General features: G+C 30.0%; 5 protein-coding genes across 8 annotated transcripts; 2 read left to right on the top strand and 3 right to left on the bottom strand.

Annotated features, from left to right (window-relative positions):
• Positions 1 to 94: 94 nt before the first annotated feature.
• Positions 95 to 2,723, bottom strand: LOC117230693 (S-adenosylmethionine mitochondrial carrier protein-like). The gene is made up of 7 exons (XM_033488392.1): positions 2,323 to 2,723; positions 1,701 to 1,857; positions 1,515 to 1,624; positions 1,043 to 1,283; positions 820 to 958; positions 525 to 741; positions 95 to 343 (listed from the first exon to the last, which is right to left on the bottom strand). The coding sequence occupies exons 1-6, from the start codon at positions 2,386 to 2,388 to the stop codon at positions 630 to 632; spliced, it is 825 nt and encodes a 274-aa protein (XP_033344283.1). The 5' UTR covers positions 2,389 to 2,723; the 3' UTR covers positions 95 to 343; positions 525 to 629.
• LOC117230689 (protein RFT1 homolog) lies at positions 2,693 to 5,893 on the top strand. Of its 4 annotated transcripts, none has more exons than XM_033488384.1 (9): positions 2,693 to 2,783; positions 3,016 to 3,172; positions 3,421 to 3,623; positions 3,699 to 3,885; positions 3,951 to 4,235; positions 4,290 to 4,421; positions 4,508 to 4,639; positions 4,711 to 5,211; positions 5,290 to 5,893. In XM_033488384.1, exons 2-9 carry the CDS (start codon positions 3,113 to 3,115, stop codon positions 5,446 to 5,448), a joined length of 1,659 nt encoding a protein of 552 aa, XP_033344275.1. In that variant the 5' UTR covers positions 2,693 to 2,783; positions 3,016 to 3,112; the 3' UTR covers positions 5,449 to 5,893. The 4 variants fall into 4 exon arrangements, with proteins under 4 accessions (XP_033344275.1, XP_033344274.1, XP_033344273.1 ...); XM_033488383.1 differs by having other exon boundaries at positions 2,783 to 2,921; XM_033488382.1 differs by lacking the exon at positions 2,693 to 2,783 and having other exon boundaries at positions 2,825 to 3,172.
• On the bottom strand, positions 5,529 to 6,772 carry LOC117230699. The gene is made up of 4 exons (XM_033488402.1): positions 6,550 to 6,772; positions 6,142 to 6,203; positions 5,951 to 6,065; positions 5,529 to 5,786 (listed from the first exon to the last, which is right to left on the bottom strand). Exons 1-4 carry the CDS (start codon positions 6,582 to 6,584, stop codon positions 5,723 to 5,725), a joined length of 276 nt encoding a protein of 91 aa, XP_033344293.1. The 5' UTR covers positions 6,585 to 6,772; the 3' UTR covers positions 5,529 to 5,722.
• A 374-nt stretch (positions 6,773 to 7,146) lies between these two features.
• Positions 7,147 to 18,030, top strand: LOC117230685 (cytoplasmic aconitate hydratase-like). Its single transcript, XM_033488370.1, has 15 exons — positions 7,147 to 7,276; positions 8,014 to 8,106; positions 8,183 to 8,349; positions 8,423 to 8,568; positions 8,827 to 9,220; positions 9,320 to 9,491; positions 9,571 to 9,788; positions 14,392 to 14,551; positions 15,006 to 15,226; positions 15,309 to 15,465; positions 15,533 to 15,768; positions 16,832 to 16,968; positions 17,058 to 17,205; positions 17,276 to 17,442; positions 17,552 to 18,030. The coding sequence occupies exons 1-15, from the start codon at positions 7,270 to 7,272 to the stop codon at positions 17,802 to 17,804; spliced, it is 2,676 nt and encodes an 891-aa protein (XP_033344261.1). The 5' UTR covers positions 7,147 to 7,269; the 3' UTR covers positions 17,805 to 18,030.
• On the bottom strand, positions 18,003 to 21,092 carry LOC117230690 (F-box/WD repeat-containing protein 4). The gene is made up of 7 exons (XM_033488387.1): positions 20,818 to 21,092; positions 20,058 to 20,336; positions 19,817 to 19,967; positions 19,498 to 19,661; positions 19,291 to 19,419; positions 19,075 to 19,222; positions 18,003 to 18,968 (listed from the first exon to the last, which is right to left on the bottom strand). The coding sequence occupies exons 1-7, from the start codon at positions 21,015 to 21,017 to the stop codon at positions 18,786 to 18,788; spliced, it is 1,254 nt and encodes a 417-aa protein (XP_033344278.1). The 5' UTR covers positions 21,018 to 21,092; the 3' UTR covers positions 18,003 to 18,785.
• Positions 21,093 to 21,135: the final 43 nt, after the last annotated feature.

The raw sequence follows: 21,135 nt of genomic DNA, 5'->3' as shown, positions 1-21,135 counted from the left end.
TATAAATTAATGTGCAGTATAAGTCAACACATTATTATATGTAAATGTAAGGAAAATTTTCATGTTTGTTGATTATTTTTAAATATACTTTATATTTTACATTTCTTTGTGTTCTTTATTTCTTTCCTAATACGTGCATGCTCACATTCATTTAGATATATTGTGGAATAAAAGTGTGCTTTCTCATTTTTAATTATTACAATTTAAATGCAAAATTTGCGGTAAAGACTACAGTATCTTTCTATTAATAATTAAAATATAAATGCAATTGTATTTTCATTTTGTACTTTTCTATGTCATGAGTAAAATTCAATGTAACGTAAATACTCATTCTCTTCGAAATCTGAAAAGTAATAAGAGTAGGTAAAGGTAGTAGAAATAGAAAAAGTAATAAAATATGTTATAACAAATGCAATGTGATTATAAAAAAAGTTTAAAAAAATTTTCTTATTCATTAATATATTATATTGCTGATGAAAGATTAACATGCAATATTTATGATAAAATTACTACCAAATACATACGAAATTAACTTCTGTCTCAATTTTCTTTCTATTTTGACTCTATGGTAGTATCATTTGACAAAATATTAACCATGATTTATATTTATAAATGTATCTTTCACAACATTATGGTGGCAAAACCGCAGTACAAATTTCTTTAACTTTTTCGTAAACACCAAAAAATACGAATCCGCTAATAGTAAAACCACACACTCTTGGTACAAAGCCTGCAAAAAGTCTGAAAATATTTATCGATTATTATGTTTGTAGGATAACAAGTAGAATCGAATATTTAAGAGACAAGCTTGTTCTGTACCCTTTAAAACCATGATCGTGGTAAATTTTGCTTAACATCGCGGATATTTTTATTTCATCTTTCCCTACCGTCACATTCGACAACATTATTCTAGTTTTTGCAACGTCTAAAGGTGTCGTTAGGGCCGCAGATATGGCAACTATAAAAATCAATGTTCGTAATAATAAAATATACAATGTTAATGCATGCCCGTGATTTAATTAACTCTTTTTTATTTTTCTACCTGACGTCGATCCGCAGATAGCACCCTCCATAGGCGTGCACTCACGTTTCACGTGCTTTTTCCAATAAAGTTTAAAATATTCCCAGAGTGGCATCTGAATTAAACCGAACGGTAAATCTCTAATCACAGTACTTCCGTAACCACGATATAAAGCTCTCAAAGGTAATTTGTGGGCATCGCTTAAAAATGCTTGTCTCCTTTGTTTCACTACTTCTACTGGGACTCGAATAAGACATGCAACCTATTAGTAACATCTCAGCATTACTAAACTGCTTGTAATTGTATGTTTAGAGGTAAAAAGGATCGTTTATGCTTTGTATATTGATTATATTAGGGGTGTGCAGGTATTCGAAATCGTGAGCCTGACCTGATCCGAACCTGAGATACCGAGTACCCACACACCCTTAAATTGTATATATTGATTATTATTATTGTTATTATTTACATATAACATTAATAAGATATAAATTACCATTTCTCCGACTGACGCGGCAGTCATATGTATAAACACGTGATATTGTTCAGGTATTTGAGGTTGAAACATTATTTTTAAAGTTTCATAAGTTATAAAAAATAACGAAGCTGCAAAGAATATTTTTATCAATATTATTTTTATTTTTAAAATGTATTAAAGGATAAATTGTTATCTTAAGTTTACCTGATGGTGCGGATCCTATCATTACGGGGCCTAAACCCTTATACAATTGTCTAAAACCACCAGATTTTAAGAAACCATGTTGACTTTGTAATCGCGTTTTAAGCGTATCCAAAGGAAATGATATAAAATCGCACATAGTTCCTGCGAGAGCACCTGACTATCGTCGATTAAATATTATTTTTCTTACAATTGCATGTGTAGATGTTGACTTAAAAATCTAACTGCTCTTAGATTATATATAGTAGATATACAATATATATTAAAAATACGTATATCATAAAAATATAACTTTAAGTTGCAAAAATATCCATGAATTGTTAACGTAAATTCATAAATAAATGTTATAAAATAATATTATATACGCTAATTTTCAAGAAAATATAATTTCTGTTTTAAAAAATTGGCGCTATTTAATATATTTGTTATTTTTAAGTAAATAAACTATAAAAACTTTTTTAAAAAGATTGGAAGGATATTAACATTAATACAAATTTATATAAAATGATTATCAAGTAAGTTTTATAATTTTTTATAATAATGTAAAGAATTGCCATGTGTATTAATGATAATAGAGGCATGCATGTTATTTCATCATATACTCATTACACAATAATTTACTTACGATTAACGAAGTAACGAAAACGTTTTTCGCACCTGTGGTGGCTGCTGGATTACTTTCTTGTAACATTTTCGATTAGTATAATTTTTGATTTTCTTTACTGTATTAACATTATCGAACATTGATAGCAAAATTTAAAAAAATAATTAAATATTTAATATTATTATGTTTCGTTTCGTTTAATTAATAACTAAAGAGTCATCGTGTATGTGATAGTTTAATCATCGTAGAATATTTGTTAAATGAACGAAAGCGATCAGAGATACCTATTTTAGAAATTTAACATTTTGTATCCGTGAAGTAGTGGTATGAAATGAAAAGACCACATGGACATTATTGCGTAATGACATCACTTCACAAGTTAATCATTGTCTACTTACGCTACAATCTCTGATTCTACTGTGATAGTCTGCTAGGTGAAACCTAACCTTATCTCATGTATGTCAAAATTCTGTGTCACCAAGGTTAGGAAAAAGCTTTTGTTTTGAAAACAGTTTTCCACTAGGAAGAATAGATGAAGATGCATGACACAAAATTACTAGACACAATGCATATATATATAGAAAATTAACGCAATTACGTCATGAAATCCGTTTCATGCAGTATGAAGAAATTCTTGGCTTTTGTATTTGCTATGTTCCGATTAGTTAGGAGCGCGAATGAAATTACTGAAAAATGATCGACTTGATGTTTTAGATACCGTTAAAGTGTTTACATAACCTTGAATTTCATTGATCACCCCTTTGGGCGGGAATCTCGAAACATTTATATTTTCATTTGATCGTCCATAAAAATGTCACAAAATATTTTGAAAAGCAGCGTGGAAACAGCTTCGTTCAATATTGTATTTCAGGTATATACAATAACACAACACTTTTAAAATTTAAGTATTTCATGGCAAAAAACATCGTTCTCTATCTATGAGAAAAATTATATCATTTATATAAATACAAATTCTGCTGCTATTATTCGCGATTACAATACCTTTATTTGCTTATATTTAAAAAAGTTATATTGTTTTTATTAATATCTGATAGCTTCTAACATGTCAATAAACTAAGATATATATGAGAAAAATAATTATAATCAACTTCTTTTTAGATATTATGCAGAGGAGTCACTTTTATTTTAAATGCCTTCGTTGTTCGGTATGTGGGTCAAGCTGTTCTAGGAGTCATAAATGTGAGACTACTATTATTGGAATCAATGATTTTGTTTCTGTCTCGAGAACCATTTATGAAAGCATGTTTAACCAACACAGCAGAACATAATTGGGCTCAAGTTGTAAATTTATTATGGATGACGTTCGTTTCTAAAAGTGATTAATTATAATATAAATGAAACCTATATAAATACTTAGATGGTAAATATTTTTTCAGGGTTCCTATATGTTTCTTAATGTCCTTACTGTTTGGATATATTTGGCTTTCTGTTTTAACAACATCTGAGGCATTACCATCATATTATACATTTGCAGTTTGGGCAGTTGCTTTGTCTTGTATTATTGAATTATCATCTTTAATCGTTCAACTGGTCGCTAGTGCATTTTTATTTGTTAGGTTGAAAGTAAGATTTTGAATTAAAGATAGTATGGGAAATTGTACTTATAATTAGTTATTGAACTTTTTTAGATTATACTTGATTCTATCATGATTGCTATTCGTACTATAACATTTGTTCCATTGATACTCCAAAATCCAGAGAATGCATTGTTAGCATTTGGTGTAGCTCAACTAGTTGCAGCAATATTTTATACTGCTAGTCACTATTTATACTTTCATTATTATATTAAAAAGCTTAACAAGTATAAGTTAAAGAGGCGTATGTCATTAAAAGACAGTACTGACGAGTATGTTGTGAGAGAATTTCCTTTCAAAACAGTGAAGGACTTTTTGCCTGGGCAATTGACAAACAAAGTATGTATTAAGATGGATCTTTTGTGTATTATGTATACAGACTGTCATTTTTAGGAATCATATCTAGATAAAAAGTTGACTATTCTTACATGGAGTTTCTTTAGACAAGGAATTCTAAAGCAAATTTTAACAGAAGGAGAAAGGCTAATTATGACAGTAATGCCAGTATTAACATTTACTGAACAGGTATTTAATCAGTTATAATAAGTATTTATATATAAGTTCATTAAATTAATTCTTTTCTATTTCATTTTATTTTCATATGTTTAAAGGGAACATACGAAATTATAAATAATTTAGGTTCTTTAGCAGCAAGGTTTATTTTCCGTCCAATAGAAGAAAGTGGATATTTCTATTTTACTCAAATGGTAAAACGAGACAAACCAGTTAATGACCAAAATCCTGTAGGTATTATATGAAACATTTTTCATGTATTCATATACTACAAATTATTAAAAATAAGTTTCCTTTAAAGGTAAAAATACAAGAAAGCGTAAATGTGCTAACACATTTATGTTCAGCTGTTATGTCGATTGGGTTAGTTGTTTTAGTGTTTGGACAGTCATATTCAAGCACACTTTTATGGTTATATGGTGGTACTAAATTAATTTCACATCTGCCAGTACTCTTAATGCGAGCACATTGTCTAGCTATCCTCCTTTTGGGAATAAATGGAGTAACAGAATGTTACAGCAATGCAACGGCCGATAGTGCGACTATAAACAAGAGCAATTTGATTATGATTTACGAATCGATCGCATTTCTGTGTGCATCCTATTTATTTGCTATTTGGTTTGGACCAGTTGGTTTCATTTTTGGAAACTGTGTAAACATGAGTTTAAGAATTGTGCATTCTACTATGTTTATCAATAAAAGATACAAAGATACAATGTACCGTCCATTACGTGGATTAGTGCCAAAGCCTATGTTTTCTGCTTCTCTTCTAATAGCAGCATTGATCACTAATGTCTCTCATGTAATGGAGTAATACTTTTCATTATTCCATATATTAATAGAAAATGTAGTATTACAACTCGAAATTTTTATGTTTCAGGCTTACTTTTTTCCAGATGAAAAATTATTGCACTTAATTATTGGAGTGATAATGTTTATGATAGTACTTGTCTCTTGGATATATGAACACCATGATTTAATTAGACTTGGTACAAACAAATGGTATGAAAGAAGTAACAGACATAAGAAAAGTGACTGACCTTAGATATGTTTTAATGGTGATTTATTGATATTTACCTACAAACTATCTACAAAGGTGCTATAACGAACTCTTATAAGTCTTGTAAAATTTAATAATCATGTATTTTCTATACTATTACAATCAGAATCAAGTACAAGTTCTACTATCTCATGAGGATGTGTTAAAAAGCCACCTATATATTTAAAGTTTATATATAATTAACAAAATAACAAACATAATAGAGCTTAGTTTACATACAAACAATATTATTCATTTATATAACAAAACTATTTTACATAGAAATATCCTTATAAATGGCACCTACTACTGCACCTTGGCGTTGTATAAGGCATTTCCTACAAAATAATTTATAATGTTTTTAATATTAATTTAGTGCAAGTTCAAAGATTAGTTAAAGACATGTTGAGTTTCAAAGTTGTTTAATAAATTTGTTGATTAATAATTTTGTATCTTAATTTTAACAGTACAAAACGAAACAAAATCAATAAAAAGACATTACTTGCTATCATTTTGAAGAGAAATAACTGGAGCTGGTGATTTAGGTTCTAGCTTTGCAACTTGATCTGCAATAGCTGCAATTATTCCTGCACTATCAGTAGATGCATTTCCTTTGGCTGAAAATAGTTGTTTCATTCTTATTCTTCCAGATAATGTTTAGTGTATAATGTAAATAAAATTAGCTAGAAATACCTCCTAAACATAATCCGGCATGATCAGCCAAGATGCAGCCAATAATACCTTCAGTATTATTACTATCAAAAAATATTAAATTTAATCAATAATTTGCTAATTTTTACATTTTAAATGTATTTTATAATAAATTTTTTAAATGTATTGTTATATCAATAGACATCAAAATTAATAGAATTCTTCATATTGTATCACAATTTAAGTTATTAAGTATAAGGGTTATATTTAGTTGCACAGTAATAAGAATATAAAATAATGGTATATGAATATTAAATGTTAATGAGAATATTACATTTTGCAAAATATTTGTATCAGTAGCACTAAAACAAACATCAATTTAGATAATCGCTTTGTCATATATGAGATATATGATGAAGATATATGAGAAAATTCTTGTATAAAACTTACACGTCATCTAATGTTTTTTCTAAATTCTTTTCCATTTCAAGGAATTAAATTACAAAACACGTTCGTTAAAAAATAATTTGCATTAATTAGGTGTTCGTTAAAAAGAATTCGTCGTTTTGACGTTTATCATAATTGCACAGTTTTGTATACATTCGCAAGTCGGAGTACTCAGTTACTGCAACAAGTTTAATCGAACGATTCGATATATCGCAATCGTCACATATTCTGTATCGATTACCATTTCTAGATGGTGTTACAAAAAACAGTATTCTTGTAAAATACATTTATTACATTCATTTTGAAAAAAAATTGTACTACATAAAAATTTACAAAATATACTTTTACAAGTAAACAACAACGTGTAAGAATTTTATTATTATAATAAGTTGTTTCGTTACAACTGCATAAAAATTGTTATTCATCAAATGTAAATCACATGTTTCATAAGCAAGTAGATAATTTCTCATATTATTATAAAATAATATTTTTATATGATTTTTAATTTCTATAAAGGAAAATAATATATGAATTATATTGAATAATATATTGTAATCTATTATAATTTAATATAATTATTATCTTTATTATAGAATATTAAAATGTAGGCAAATAAATTTCTCTAAAAAAAAGAATGTTTTTGTAACGTATGTGTTCGTCACCCTGTATAAATAATATCACATCGTAAGCGAATTGGACGACGTGACTGGTACAGTGACAATCATGGCTGGTAAGTGTCAAGATCTGCCTTGTCTATTTTCATTTATTTTTAAAATAGATTTACAATAATTAAAAAAATGAAAAACGCATTTACACTATAATTTATTGTTTTAATTTCACCTTTTTATATCCTATTGAAAGAAAATGTTTCGTAATTTATTACAATATGAAATTTGCATAATATTATGTATGTATTGCCCTAATTTAAGAAATCACCGGGAAAAACAATCTTTTCAAATTTCATTTTGCTATGTTATTTTTTCATGACAATACATGAGAATCTTAAATTAGTCATTTCGATATATAAAGTCAAATAAATTTATTTTAAGTAGAAAATACAATGTGACATTGATTATAATTTTATGACACCTGTTATTTTGACAACTGCATTGCATGAATATTTTTTACACATTCTCTTGTTTAAAATGCCTCAACAGTTGAAGAAAGAAAATTAAATGATAATTTCTGGACAGCTATCATTCGATTTTTGATGAAGTATAATTTCTATAATTAGTAATTAAGTAATATGTAATTAAATTTTAACTAAAGCAATTATATGAATGAAGAATTGAAGATTTGAAAAGAAGTTTGATATTATATGCTACATACTAAATATTTATTTTATAGAGAGTATATGATTGTTTTATAATTTTGTATATATTCTAATTTCAAAATCAATATTTTCTATTTCAGGAAATAAATAATATCTTTATTTAATGCAATTTTAATATGGCAAATTATTTTCAGACGAAAATCCATACAATCATTTAATGAAGTCCATTAAAATTGGACTTAAGGAATATAAGTATTTTGATATTACTAATATTGGAAAAAAATATGGTATGTATCAATGAATTGTTAAACATATCATCTCATATAAAAGAATTACAATTTTTTAAGATGGATGTTTTTACAGACAGATTACCTTTCTCGATTAGAGTACTCTTGGAAAGTGCAATTAGAAATTGTGATAATTTCCAGGTAAAGAAATCTGATGTTGAAAAGATTTCAGATTGGGAACATAATCAGGCTCTTGAAGAAGGAACAGAAGTGGCTTTTAAACCAGCTAGGGTAATATTACAGGTAAATAGTTTTATAAAAGACAACTTTTATGTGTTTATGATTTTGTTAGTGACTTAAGTTCCATTTTAAATAGGACTTTACTGGAGTGCCAGCAGTTGTGGATTTTGCAGCTATGAGAGATGCTGTGAAAAGACTAAGATCTGATCCAAAGAAAATAAATCCTATTTGTCCATCTGATCTTGTTATTGATCATTCAATACAAGTTGACTTTATTAGAAGGTAAATGAATAATTTTGCTACATATTTAATTTGACAAAAAAAGTAAAGTATAAAGTGTGTACTTATCGAATCAAAAAGATAATTTCGTATTTTTGTGTAATATGATTACATAATAATGCCAACTCTAAATCTATTTTTGTTTCTTTTTTTCTTTTAGAATCAATATGAACGATATTACACGAATATTTAAAATAGCGATAATAGCTTTATATTGGGTAATAAAGATAACATAGCTCTGATAACAGTGATTTTTTCCAGCAAAGATGCCTTGAAAAAAAATGAAGATCTCGAATTCGAAAGAAACAAGGAACGATTTATGTTCTTAAAATGGGGTGCCAAAGCGTTTCAAAATATGTTAATCGTACCTCCGGGAAGTGGAATAGTACATCAAGTAAATTTGGAATACCTAGCCAGAGTTGTATTTGATACGAACAATATGTTGTACCCTGATAGTGTAGTTGGGACAGATTCCCATACAACTATGATCAATGGTCTTGGTGTACTTGGATGGGGTGTTGGAGGAATTGAGGCTGAGGCTGTTATGTTAGGCCAGGCGATATCAATGGTAGTACCAAAAGTAGTGGGATATAGATTAGAAGGAGTCTTGAATCAATATGCGACTTCAACAGATCTTGTTCTTACAATTACTAAGGTAGCAGAAAATTTCCTAGTTTTAAAAAAATATTTGTGAATCTAATAATACAAAAGATTTATAATTTATTTATATAATAATTTATTCATATAATTGCAGCACCTTCGTCAGATTGGAGTTGTTGGAAAATTTGTAGAATTCTTTGGTCCAGGCGTTTCTCAATTGAGTATTGCAGATCGCGCAACAATCTCGAACATGTGCCCAGAATATGGTGCAACGGTTGGATTCTTCCCTATTGACCAGCAGAGTTTAGCATACTTAAAGCAAACAGGTATACAAACTATAAGAAGAATATTAAACTTGGCAATAACACCTCTACAATCCAATTCACGTATAAAATTCTTTTATAGGACGAACTGACGAACATATTAATATGATAGAGAAATATCTTAGTAGTGTACGCATGTTGAGGAACTATGACGACCCAAACCAAGATCCGGTCTTCTCAGAGACAGTCACTTTGGATTTAGCAAGTGTTGTATCTAGCGTTAGTGGCCCTAAGAGGCCTCACGATCGAGTGTCTGTCGTAGATATGAAGGCAGACTTCAGGAAGTGCCTTACTAATAAGGTAGGATTTTTAAGTTATCATAATATTCTTACCATAGAATGCTATTGTGCCAATTTATTAACATCCGCTGTGCAGGGCATTTGATTGTGTAGTAACATGCAATAGCGATGATTGGTCAGTACTTGTATGGGACAAACAAAACCCAGTGACGATTAATTATTAGCGTCAAACAGGATTATGTTTATCCCATGCTGTACTTGAAAGCATGTGCATTTTTCTGCGTCTTCCCAAGCGCGTCGTTCTGCGTGCTATTTCGAAGCGTGATATGTGCTTACTAAAGTTTCCCAGTGGAGAAAGGCGAAAGAATCCTAAGTAACTACTGCTGTGATATGAATCTGTTAGGGCGACACATCACAGCAGAGTTCCTTGGGATCCTTTCATCTAAAAGACGATTATCTGTGGCGTGTATATGAGTTCACAAAGCGCGATTTTGAAATATTTGGAGAGAGATCCTGTTACCTTGTACCTTGGTATATAATCATTATGCTTCACTATGTTACATGAAGATATGTCTCGTATATCCCACCTTGCTGGTCTAGCTTTATGGCCTTTCGATTCACCATATAAATAGATCACCAAGGAAAAATAAACGAGACGATTTGGTAGAAATGTTGAAGTTGGACGAACACACTTGTGGATGATGAATCTCGCTATTGAAGACGAGTATTTCGATCTAGTCACGATTTCTTTGCAACGTAGTACTAGATGAATACTTCGTCCCTAATAACGAGAGTATACGTTTCGTAAATACCTCTTAATAACAATTGGAGAACGGAGGCGGACACTGGATGAATCCTACCCGGTGAGGCTTCCTTCTCAACCACACCGGACGAGATTTCATCCGATAGCAGCCTCCATATTGTTCTTCAAGCATGTAGAATGTTTCTTCTGCCGAACTTCTTTAACTGATACGAATGTTATACTGGGGGATGAATACGAGCAAAGTGACTATACCGATCGTCAATGAATCTTAAGATTAATAACAGATCACTAATAGTTCAAGAACAGTTTATCACAAAGACGAAGCAGTAATGATTTTAACTCCCACGATATGTAGTATGTTTTACGAAAATTAATTTTTGCTCGAAGTTGAAGTTGAAGCCACTAGACTAGTCATCCGCACTTGTTAACTGCACACTAATGACCCTTTACGCTCGTCTGTCTCATTTATATGTTCCCTGGAGGTACCCCCACCCTCTTTCCTTAAGCAATGCCGACCAACCTGGTGAACATTCCATGAACTTCGTATACCTTCCTCAGGTAGACAAAGATTTTTCGATGAGGTCATTGTGCATACAATGTTTCCCTGCAAACAACTAAAATGAAATCACGTATTGTTTTCAGGAATAATATAGAAATATTGGCAAAAACAAATCTTATAGTTCTATGGTTATTATTTAGTATAAAATAAATATAATTATAATTACTGAGTTGATTAACTTAATCGTTTGTTGAACAATAAGAAAAAAATGTTTAGTAAATTATTTATAAGTAGATCGTGGATTTTTATGCATTTATATGAAAGTTGAAAGTGAAAAACGTACACGCAATGTAGGCAATATAAAAATCCAAAGTATTGTGCTTGCTATGATACTTGGTAGGTAAAATAATTTTCTACTGAGATTTTATTTTTTTAATTATATTTTTAGAAATATGAATTTGCACAAAAACCCGCAGTCAATTCACAAGATAAATAGTTCTTAATAAATGTTTTCAGCGGATGATTTTAAAAATGACAGTTATAAGGCAGTGTTATCCTTTTTCAAATCGCGCAATATTTACATGAACAACCTTCATTTATTGCTAGTTTGAAAATGAGTTACGTTTATGTACATGATCCAGTCATTGTATACTTTAGATTATTATATGTTAATGGTTGACCATCACGACATAAATATTGGTCAAAAGCAGTAACGATAATCGTGCGAACGTGATGAAGCAACAACAAGCTCGCATGATTTTAAAAACAAGGGATCGATCGATTTCTATTGAAAGATGTTCAACATCGGAATCGCATTACTATGCTATCACAGTAAGGACATTTGCTGAAAACTCATCCACGTGAATCATAGAGAGCTGACTGTTCATCCGTGTCATGAAATTCAACGCCCTTTTGTCGTCGGATTTTTGACTCGGCCATGATGGATGCGGCCCAAGAACTATACCGTTTCTTTCTGAAAGAATCCTAAGAAATTACGAGTATCAATATCAATCGAAGACTTAATCCACGAGTATCGGTATCAAACGATTTTCAAATAAAAAGGAAAGGGAAAATTAAAGAACTAAAATTGAGAAGAGAATAGGATAATTAGAATTTCTCAAAATACGTACTTAGAGATTTTCAAGTTACAAATGAAATTGATACATTTATTTAAAAGCAAAAGTTGATTTATATTTGAAAATATTATGTCTTTTATAGAACCTTGATTTGGTAACATAATATAATTTTTTACAAATTTAATTTTATATATATTATTCTTAAAAACAAAGTAGTCAGATATCAAATTAGAATATCTTTGTCATTGAGAGGCTGTAAAGAATTTACATATGTACGGCTGATGATAATGTTATAACAATTGCAACCGCAACCGATCTCCGTATATAAAAAATATTTTATACGTACCGATGATCGATCGATCTTGAATTTCGCGGAGAGCACGGGCGACTGTTTTCGATGAGGCTACGAACGACGTGCAACCTCGCTGAAATTGCTGATACAACATCCATTCATTTTGCAAAGCTCACGCATTTTGTTGCATACCACCGTCTTATGTACAGATATTCGCCGTGCCTTATATTGCAAACGATTGGTCTTGTTCTCTCTACTGAAATTATTTCTGTAAAATCCCTTTCTATCATATGCATAGCAATTAAAGAGTTTGTAGCAATAAGAAGACAGTTTTAGTATTTAAATTGTATTTATTGGAAGAGAAGAAGAAGCACAGGTATAGGTATAGGAGCATTTTATATTTAAAAATCCTGTATTTTCAAAAATGCGAAAGTTCGTTATTATGAATGTATAGCATGTTTGAAAGAGTAAAACTATTTTGAGTTAATGTTAGCATGTTTGAAAGAGTGATTTGATTTTGATTAATTTTTTATTGGTGTGATCAAGTTACTTAGTACTGAAGCTGTTTCTTTACTGCAGTCCCTTCAGATAAAAAATAAAATTTCTAATATCTGATGAATTTTATACAAACTTTGCTTACATTTTTTTTCTACAATAACATATATCATATTATAAAAAATTCATATTATTTTTTTTTTTATTTTATGTATTAAAATTACGATCAATTCTCGCGTTGTGAATTTTCAGTAATACATTATTTTGAAACTCATATTATAGAAAATATTTTCTAGTAGAGATTAGATTTTAGGTTTTGGGTCCTAGGTTTCGTGAACCTATAGGTAATTGTAAATAACTGTTTCGCCCGTATAGAATTTCTGGAAGTAATCCCTAAATGCGAGGGAAAGTTCGGACGATAACGTTGCCGGTAATTGTCTGAAATAATGCGTATTCCATGCTAAAGGGTCTTCAAGAATTTAGACATCGAAAATGTGTTTACGATTCCAAAGTTCCAAAAGTAATTACAGTGACCTTAAGAGCCTCGGTAAACGGAGACATCATTAAGAATATTCGAACAGCTGTGTTTCCGAAAGAAAATGTCACTAATTGTCTTCGGATTACTGTTCTGTGAATTTATGGAATTTTATTATATTGGTGAAACTACCATCAATATAACAATATATAGGGTGTCTTAAAAAAAAACTTTTTTTTTTTATTTATTAAAATTACAATCAATTCTCGCGTTGAAAATTTTCAGTAATTTAAAAAAATTGGACAAAAATGTATATATATGTATACATATATAGATATTGTCTAAAGTTTTATTAATTATAATTTAATTTAGGATTCATATCATAATCGTTATTAGAGTGATGTTCGTGCCAAATGTATGAACATTTTATAATGATACTTTATATAAGTAGATTATTTAATTTTTATCTTTATATATTATTATATATTATATATCTGTTCACATTTTTTTTTATTTATTAAAATTACAATCAATTCTCGCGTTGAGAAATCTGTTCATGAACATGTGATTATATAAATTTATTTACTTGCTTCGATGCCTAATCTCTTGAATTTATACTAAAATTCTAGCTCACTATTCATGAAACATCCTATTTATTTCTAAACGTGTAAGATAAATAATTACATACGAATGAAATAAAAATAAAGCTTTATATATTGGACATTGAATGTCGAAACAGTTGGGGACCTGCCGTTTTGCGATATAAGACTGCGCCTTCAGCAAATCATCGGACAATGAATTCTACGTGCAATCATGCTCGTAGGTCATCAAACTTTCGTGTATTGATGTACGAAAGGATTTAGATTGTCATTCCTTGAAACAATCTATGATGCGAAAAAATGATTTTTCATTTTTATATTTTCATATAAACTTCTTTAAACCTATCTACAAAAACTAATTGTTTATGTATGCTATACTTCTATATATTTTTTTATTTTATATCTCAATCTTGTTTTATCGAATAGTAGGAAAGCATATTATTAATAAATTATTTTTATTTTCAGGTAGGATTCAAAGGGTATGGTTTAAGCCCTGAGAAAGTAGATACCGTAAGTATGTTTGAGTATGGAGGGAAAGACTATAAATTAAGGCATGGTTCGGTGGTCATTGCTGCCATTACTAGTTGTACTAATACTAGCAACCCCAGTGTCATGCTTGGAGCAGGTAATTTCTTTTACAAAATATGTTCACCTTGACGTTTATTTATTACCCATTGAAACGTAAAGAACAATTCACGTTCTTAGTCAGCGCTTTCCAACTTGGGAAGCGCGGACTATTGCCAGGGGAGGCCCCAAAATTTTCTAATAAAATATTATTTTTCATATTATAATATCACGTATATGTTATAGCACAACCTTGTTATTATTCTGTTAATTGTAGTTTTCATTTTTTTTTTTTGTAATACAGTTTTTATTATTTAATGTCTACATTATGATTGCCTCTATTATCATATCTATTAAAAAAATAAAAGATAGGCGAGCACGGAAAAAGGTTTTATCGGGGAGGCGTAGTAGCATAAAAGTTGGGAACTGCTGTTCTAAGATATATTATCAAAATAATTAAAATTTCATATTTAAAAATTGAATATTTTTAGTAGAATAGAATCTTATAACTTTAGGTCTCCTTGCAAAAAATGCTGTTGAAGCTGGTTTATGCGTTGCGCCTTATATTAAAACATCATTGTCTCCGGGATCTGGAGTCGTTACTTATTATTTGGAGGAAAGTGGAGTGATTCCATATTTAACAAAATTAGGATTTGATGTTGTCGGTTACGGATGCATGACTTGTATCGGCAATAGCGGTCCTCTTCCAGATGTTATTGTTGAAAGTATTGAAAAGGTAATAATATATTAAATGTCCTCAACTCCTGTACAACGTAAATAATTTCTATCTCTTCTAATTATTTGTTTTACTTAAATAGAACGCACTTGTATGTTGTGGTATATTGTCCGGTAATCGAAATTTCGAAGGCAGAATTCATCCGCACACACGAGCAAATTACCTAGCATCACCGCTCTTGGTAATTGCTTATGCCATTGCTGGAACGGTAGATATAGACTTTGAAAAAGAACCACTTGGTAAATGAATGATTTAATTAATTTTATGGTCTTTGAAAAATTTCATAATAATGCTCATAATATTCAGGTCGTCGAGCGGATGGCACTCCCATATACCTACAAGATATTTGGCCTACTAGATCAGAAATTCAAGTTGTCGAGCAAAAATTCGTAATTCCGGCAATGTTTACAGAAGTTTATAGTAAAATTAAACAGGGTAGCTCTAGCTGGGCAAACTTGCTAGCTCCAGATTCTACATTATATCCATGGGATGCAAGTTCCACCTACATAAAGAGTCCACCATACTTCGAAAATTTGCAAAAGGTGAATATTATATTATAAAGATCATCCCGTAGTTTAGTGTACAAACTTTGCCAGTATGTTTTATAAATAAAAACAAGCCTACAACAAGTTATGTAGCAAAAAGTTCATAAATTCATCCTTCAGCCCATAGCTACATTGGAAGATTATAACAAAAATATGAAACGTAAACCTATACATACTTATAAATTTTTTTTATTATTTATTTATTTACATTTTACAATTTGTCCAGTAGGACATTTGGTAAAATATTATAGCTTAGTGAAATAGCAATATAGCATGTGGATGGCTATCCCCAGTGGGATACCATCTTCGAATTTGATTGATTTGTTTAGTGTGGTGAGTGTTTGTATGTTAGATTACGTCCTTTGTGAGATTTGTTGAGTGTTTCCTTTTTAATCTTCTTTTTATGTTTGATGCGCTGACCGTTTCCGCTGTCAGCCGGTTCGGGTGCGTTGCTATCCTTTCTCTGTACCTTCTTGCACTTCTGTTAATCTCCTCCTTGACCGTTGGTATTCCCAATACTTATAAATGTGTATATTTCGAAGTATCGTCCGCTTTTATCAGTATAAAGCTATTTTATCAGTATAAATTTATTGTAGACGAACACTATGTGACGTGTTACTCTTTTATTAAAGAACATTTCTTGATGTTTTCTAACGACACTTCTAGAACTTTCGGCACGCAATTCATAAACGAAATGCACATCTTTATACTCATGATTCGTATAAATATTTGCTACATTCTGAAAATCGTGACTTCCGACTTCGCAAGAACGAAACTGGAACGAATATGTATCTTGTATCAACACAAAAGTACTACAAATATTATGTATATATCCTGCCTTATCCTGTATTAAATTAAAAGAAAGAGGATCAATGTTTATTGCATTTCATATTTTTGTCACATTTTAGTCTTATTTTATCTATAGAACACATTGGCAAAGTTTGTTCACTAAATTACGTACCTATATACAACTTCATAAATCTATTAATTTTTAGAGACACGTTATTTTATATTTGATAAGTAAGTTAGAATTAATTGAGATTATTTTTATTGTAATTAGGAATTAACAAAAATCAAACCAATTACCAAAGCACGCGTTCTTCTGAATCTTGGCGACTCTGTTACAACAGATCATATCAGTCCAGCTGGCAGTATTGCACGCAATTCCCCAGCAGCACGATATCTCGCAGGTCGTGGGTACGTTTAAAGTACAAGTAAAGAAGGATAAGAGTAAAGAAGATAAATAAATCTTTTATTTGATCCATTTGTTACGTTTCCGTTTTTAGATTGACACCAAAAGAATTCAATTCTTACGGTTCACGTAGAGGTAACGATGAAGTAATGGCACGAGGTACGTTCGCTAACATTCGTTTGGTAAACAAATTTCTAACAAAAACTGGACCACGTACAATTTACATTCCTACTAAGGAAGAGGTTTGTAGACATATTAAAATCAAATAAACTAGTCTCTATAATATCTTTGAACATAACTGTATGTTTCTAGATGGATATTTTCGACGCAGCTGAAAAATACGCAAAAGATCAAACACCTTTAATACTTCTTGTCGGCAAAGAATACGGATCTGGATCATCACGAGATTGGGCTGCGAAAGGACCATATCTTCTTGGAATTCGAGCGGTTATAGCTGAGTCATATGAAAGAATACATAGGTAACTGTTTATTACAAAATAAATCAGAGAAAATTTTACATTGTAGAGAACCTTCAAAATGTAAAGGAGAGTACCTTATATACATTTTATTGCCATTGCTATTTTCCAGGTCAAATTTGGTAGGTATGGGTATTATTCCACTACAGTACCTACCTGGGCAAAACGCAGAGACCCTAGGATTGACAGGTTATGAAATGTATGATATAGTAGTCCCTGAGAATTCTCAACCTGGTCAACTAATTACCATTACTACGGATGATGGTAAAAGGTTCGAAGTAATCCTACGATTCGATACCGAAGTAGATTTAACGTATTATAAACACGGTGGTATTCTAAACTATATGATTAGAAAAATGCTTTGATAGGATTATTTCAAGGACAGGTGAGGTATAGATTATCATAAGAAGTTACTTAACGCAATACTTAATTTTGGGTTTGGATTTGCAACATCTAATGTCTGAATGTATCCATATCCTTATTTATAACAAGAGAAGTTAATTGTAACAAAAATAGTTTCTGTATTATGAAATATAAAAGGGCGAAGGAACAAACGCATTAAATCAGTTTGAATAAATATATTTAGTTTTACGTATTACAAGTTCTTTTTTCCTAGTGTTATTAAATTGCAGATAGTTTCTTATATACTTCAGGTTGAAAACCAAAAAATGTTCCTGACTAATTTACTAATGAATTGTATAATTATGCGTGCATTAAATCAAATTCTTTACATTTTATAACGATTATTTAAAAGAAAAAGAGTTTTGCAGAAATTAATACCTGTTGATATAATAAAGTGTTAATAATTATTGCAAATGTGATGTGCTTTTTAATTTACAATTAAATTTGTCAATAATTTAAATAGTAAAATATCTTAATCTATATCAGTCGTATAGTGTTTCTTATTTTATATACACTGCCGTGCATAATTATTTGGACCTCTGGTACAAACCAATCAAAATATTGATATTTCTATTATATTTTTGACATTATGATAGAATAATATTTCTCTACTGTTAATTTTTTGTTTCTTGCCATAACTGATGTTTGTTTTAATATTAAACAAATACAATTTTAACCCACTTAAAATTTTTGCTCCTTTATTTATAGTAATTAATATTAACTATTATTTTAATAATTTATTTATTGTTTTTAACTATATATGATTGTTTGAGATAAAATCAGAGGCCAAAATTAAATTAAAAAGCTTTCTTTCAAGAGTATTTTTTTTGCAATAACATTTTTGCAAATAATATGAGTATATATTTGCAACAATCTGAAAGGGTCCAAATATTCCTGCATGTTAGTGTACTTAATATTACACGTTCATTTTACACGATACAGTTTCAGCTAGTAACTGGTTCTGTGTATTCATATCTCAGAATTTCTTTGTAATTGGATTTTTTGTACGAATATCCTGAGAAGTTTAGTTCGACTAAATGTTGATCTGTTGCCCCATATAAATGTGTACTATCAAAGCTGACAGAATAAGTAGGACTGGACATTCTATGAAGATTCATGAAGTAGATCTGTAAAAAGTAAAAACATGTTATAAATATAATTTAATGTTATTGTATACGATATATAAACTGCATATTATATCGAATATCGTATAAGAATAACGACAGTACTGACCTGTACATAATTTCTTTGTCTTTGATCCCAGAGAACAGCCTTACAGTTAAATTTAGTTCCAGTAATCATAGTGTACTGATAGTCTGATGATATACAGTATAAAGTTGCATCTGTTGGTTCTCGCCACGAATATGCACATGTTCCAGTCCTAGAATAATTATTTTTCAGTAAAAATAATGATGCTATTATTTTAGGATAAGAAATATTTATATTTACCTCAAGTCCCATTTCCGAATATAAGTATCATATCCACAGGTAAGTAAAGTTTGTGGGCTATCCCAAACCATATCTAATGTCCCTGCATGTACTTTTTTATTTGTCTTTAACGTATCAAATTTGGTATAACTGAAATTATTATGAAACATAAATTTTATATAGGCGTTCTCGGAGCTTCAATTTGCGTTTATTTAAATAATAGCTTACTGTCCAAGATTAAATATATGAAGATGAGGTATATCACAACTACCAGCAGTACCTACAGCAACCTTTTCATTCATTGGATCAATTGAAAGAGAGCATACCCACTGTGCAATATTTATCGTTGCTAAAGGTACATTTGAGATCCCTTGTCCAAGAGGTGTCCAAATCTAGATATTATTATAATATTATTCGAATGTTAACTCTTTCCAGTCGAAGTCTGGGTATTGCCAGACATTGAAGTATTGGCGAGATCAATGCCCTCAGAAATTACGACCAAAAAGGATTAATTATATACTTTTTGAAGTAATATTTAAAATTATACCTTCACGGTACCATCACCGGCACCTGATATAATAGCTGAAAATGTTTCATCCAATGCATTTAGACTTCTAGAATGTGCTTGTTCTATACTAAAGTAAAAATCTATGATTCGGTTAATTTGTGGCTTTGTCCAAAATCGCATACTTCCATCTCTGTAAAAAATGGCACGTATATAAAATAATATTTTATAAGATGTCAGCTTTGCTATTATCTTGATTAATACGAAGCCTATGGCTAAATACCTATGGCCTGTAATAATATAATCATTCCTGACAATAAATTTGGAAATAGTACTCGTAATATTATCATGAATAAAAAATCGGTTATTATGTGGATATGGTTCAGTACGTCTAAAACCATACAATTGATTTCCACCACTCCACCATAAAATATCTTTGGTTAATTGAATATGCGGTATAACTTTTGCATTTTGAGAGAAGAAAGCTTTCTTCTCGTATTTGCCACATTGCCAATTGTTTGAAACATGCCATTTTGCACGTAAACTTAGTAATGAAATGCACCTGTTAAATTGAGATATTGAAACTTTAATAAAATTCTGTTTAATACATAACTTTACTAATATGTCATATTATACTACAATTATAACTTAAATTTATAATTAATAGTAATATAATTAGTAGTAATATGATTAATAACAGTGTAATTTATTTCTAAAAAATGTAAGTGATCCTTCAATTTATTTGTTATGTTAATTATCAATATGTAATACATAATATAATGTATAATATATATGACATAAATATAAAATGTACAATTAACTGTTAGTACTATAGAACAATTGGGAACCACCTGAAGCTTTTTAGATTTCGTACATATGTATGTTAAGGTAAAAGCTTCTTGTCTTTTGAATCAACACATATTATGAACTTTGCAACACACAGAATTGTGCAAATAAAATCACCTCACGGACGATAACTAAAAACAGCGACAAAAATAATATGTTATATACAGAAAAAAATATTTAACCGTAACCTATCATACCTTTCGCGAAACTTATTTGAAGTTTGATTCGTCACAATCGGCAGCTTACTCTTCTTGATCCAAAGTGTGTCTTCCTGTATAATATCATGGAACCGTTTACAAACTTCGCTAAGTCGTACCAAATCAAATGCATGACAATAATCGAAAATTAAAATCAAAACGTCAGATGGTAAAGTATCTAAACGCCACGCATCTGTCATCTTTATCAAACCAATCACGTGGCAACCGCGGGTACAACAGCTGTTAAACTTTACCGTCACCTGAACTATATAAACATTTTTTTTTCTTTTCAAATTCTTAAACGGAAATACACGTGAT

Source organism: Bombus vosnesenskii, unplaced genomic scaffold (assembly GCF_011952255.1).
Source record: "Bombus vosnesenskii isolate JDL3184/JDL3185 unplaced genomic scaffold, Bvos_JDL3184-5_v1.1 scf7180000013267, whole genome shotgun sequence".
Lineage (NCBI taxonomy): Eukaryota > Metazoa > Arthropoda > Insecta > Hymenoptera > Apidae > Bombus > Bombus vosnesenskii.
This window is presented reverse-complemented; position numbering and strand designations above follow the sequence as displayed.

Excerpts from the sequence above, each read along its gene's own strand:
- LOC117230693 (XM_033488392.1), bottom strand. The coding sequence starts at position 2,388 with ATGTTACAAGAAAGTAATCCAGCAGCCACCACAGGTGCGAAAAACGTT. Across the intron at positions 1,858-2,322 it reads TTTTCGTTACTTCGTTAATC|TCAGGTGCTCTCGCAGGAAC; the intron begins GTAAGTAAATTA and ends AATCGACGATAG. Across the intron at positions 742-819 it reads CACGATCATGGTTTTAAAGG|ACTTTTTGCAGGCTTTGTAC; the intron begins GTACAGAACAAG and ends AAATATTTTCAG.
- LOC117230689 (XM_033488384.1), top strand. The coding sequence starts at position 3,113 with ATGTCACAAAATATTTTGAAAAGCAGCGTGGAAACAGCTTCGTTCAAT. Across the intron at positions 3,624-3,698 it reads GTAAATTTATTATGGATGAC|GGTTCCTATATGTTTCTTAA; the intron begins GTTCGTTTCTAA and ends ATATTTTTTCAG. Across the intron at positions 4,422-4,507 it reads TATTAACATTTACTGAACAG|GGAACATACGAAATTATAAA; the intron begins GTATTTAATCAG and ends ATATGTTTAAAG.
- LOC117230699 (XM_033488402.1), bottom strand. The coding sequence starts at position 6,584 with ATGGAAAAGAATTTAGAAAAAACATTAGATGACGT. Across the intron at positions 6,204-6,549 it reads GAAAAAACATTAGATGACGT|TAATAATACTGAAGGTATTA; the intron begins GTAAGTTTTATA and ends ATTTTTTGATAG. Across the intron at positions 6,066-6,141 it reads TGCCGGATTATGTTTAGGAG|CCAAAGGAAATGCATCTACT; the intron begins GTATTTCTAGCT and ends AACTATTTTCAG.
- LOC117230685 (XM_033488370.1), top strand. Across the intron at positions 9,221-9,319 it reads TTGTTCTTACAATTACTAAG|CACCTTCGTCAGATTGGAGT; the intron begins GTAGCAGAAAAT and ends ATATAATTGCAG. Across the intron at positions 15,227-15,308 it reads TTGTTGAAAGTATTGAAAAG|AACGCACTTGTATGTTGTGG; the intron begins GTAATAATATAT and ends TTACTTAAATAG.
- LOC117230690 (XM_033488387.1), bottom strand. The coding sequence starts at position 21,017 with ATGACAGATGCGTGGCGTTTAGATACTTTACCATCTGACGTTTTGATT. Across the intron at positions 19,420-19,497 it reads CATATATTTAATCTTGGACA|TTATACCAAATTTGATACGT; the intron begins GTAAGCTATTAT and ends TAATAATTTCAG. Across the intron at positions 19,223-19,290 it reads ATTCGGAAATGGGACTTGAG|GACTGGAACATGTGCATATT; the intron begins GTAAATATAAAT and ends TAATTATTCTAG.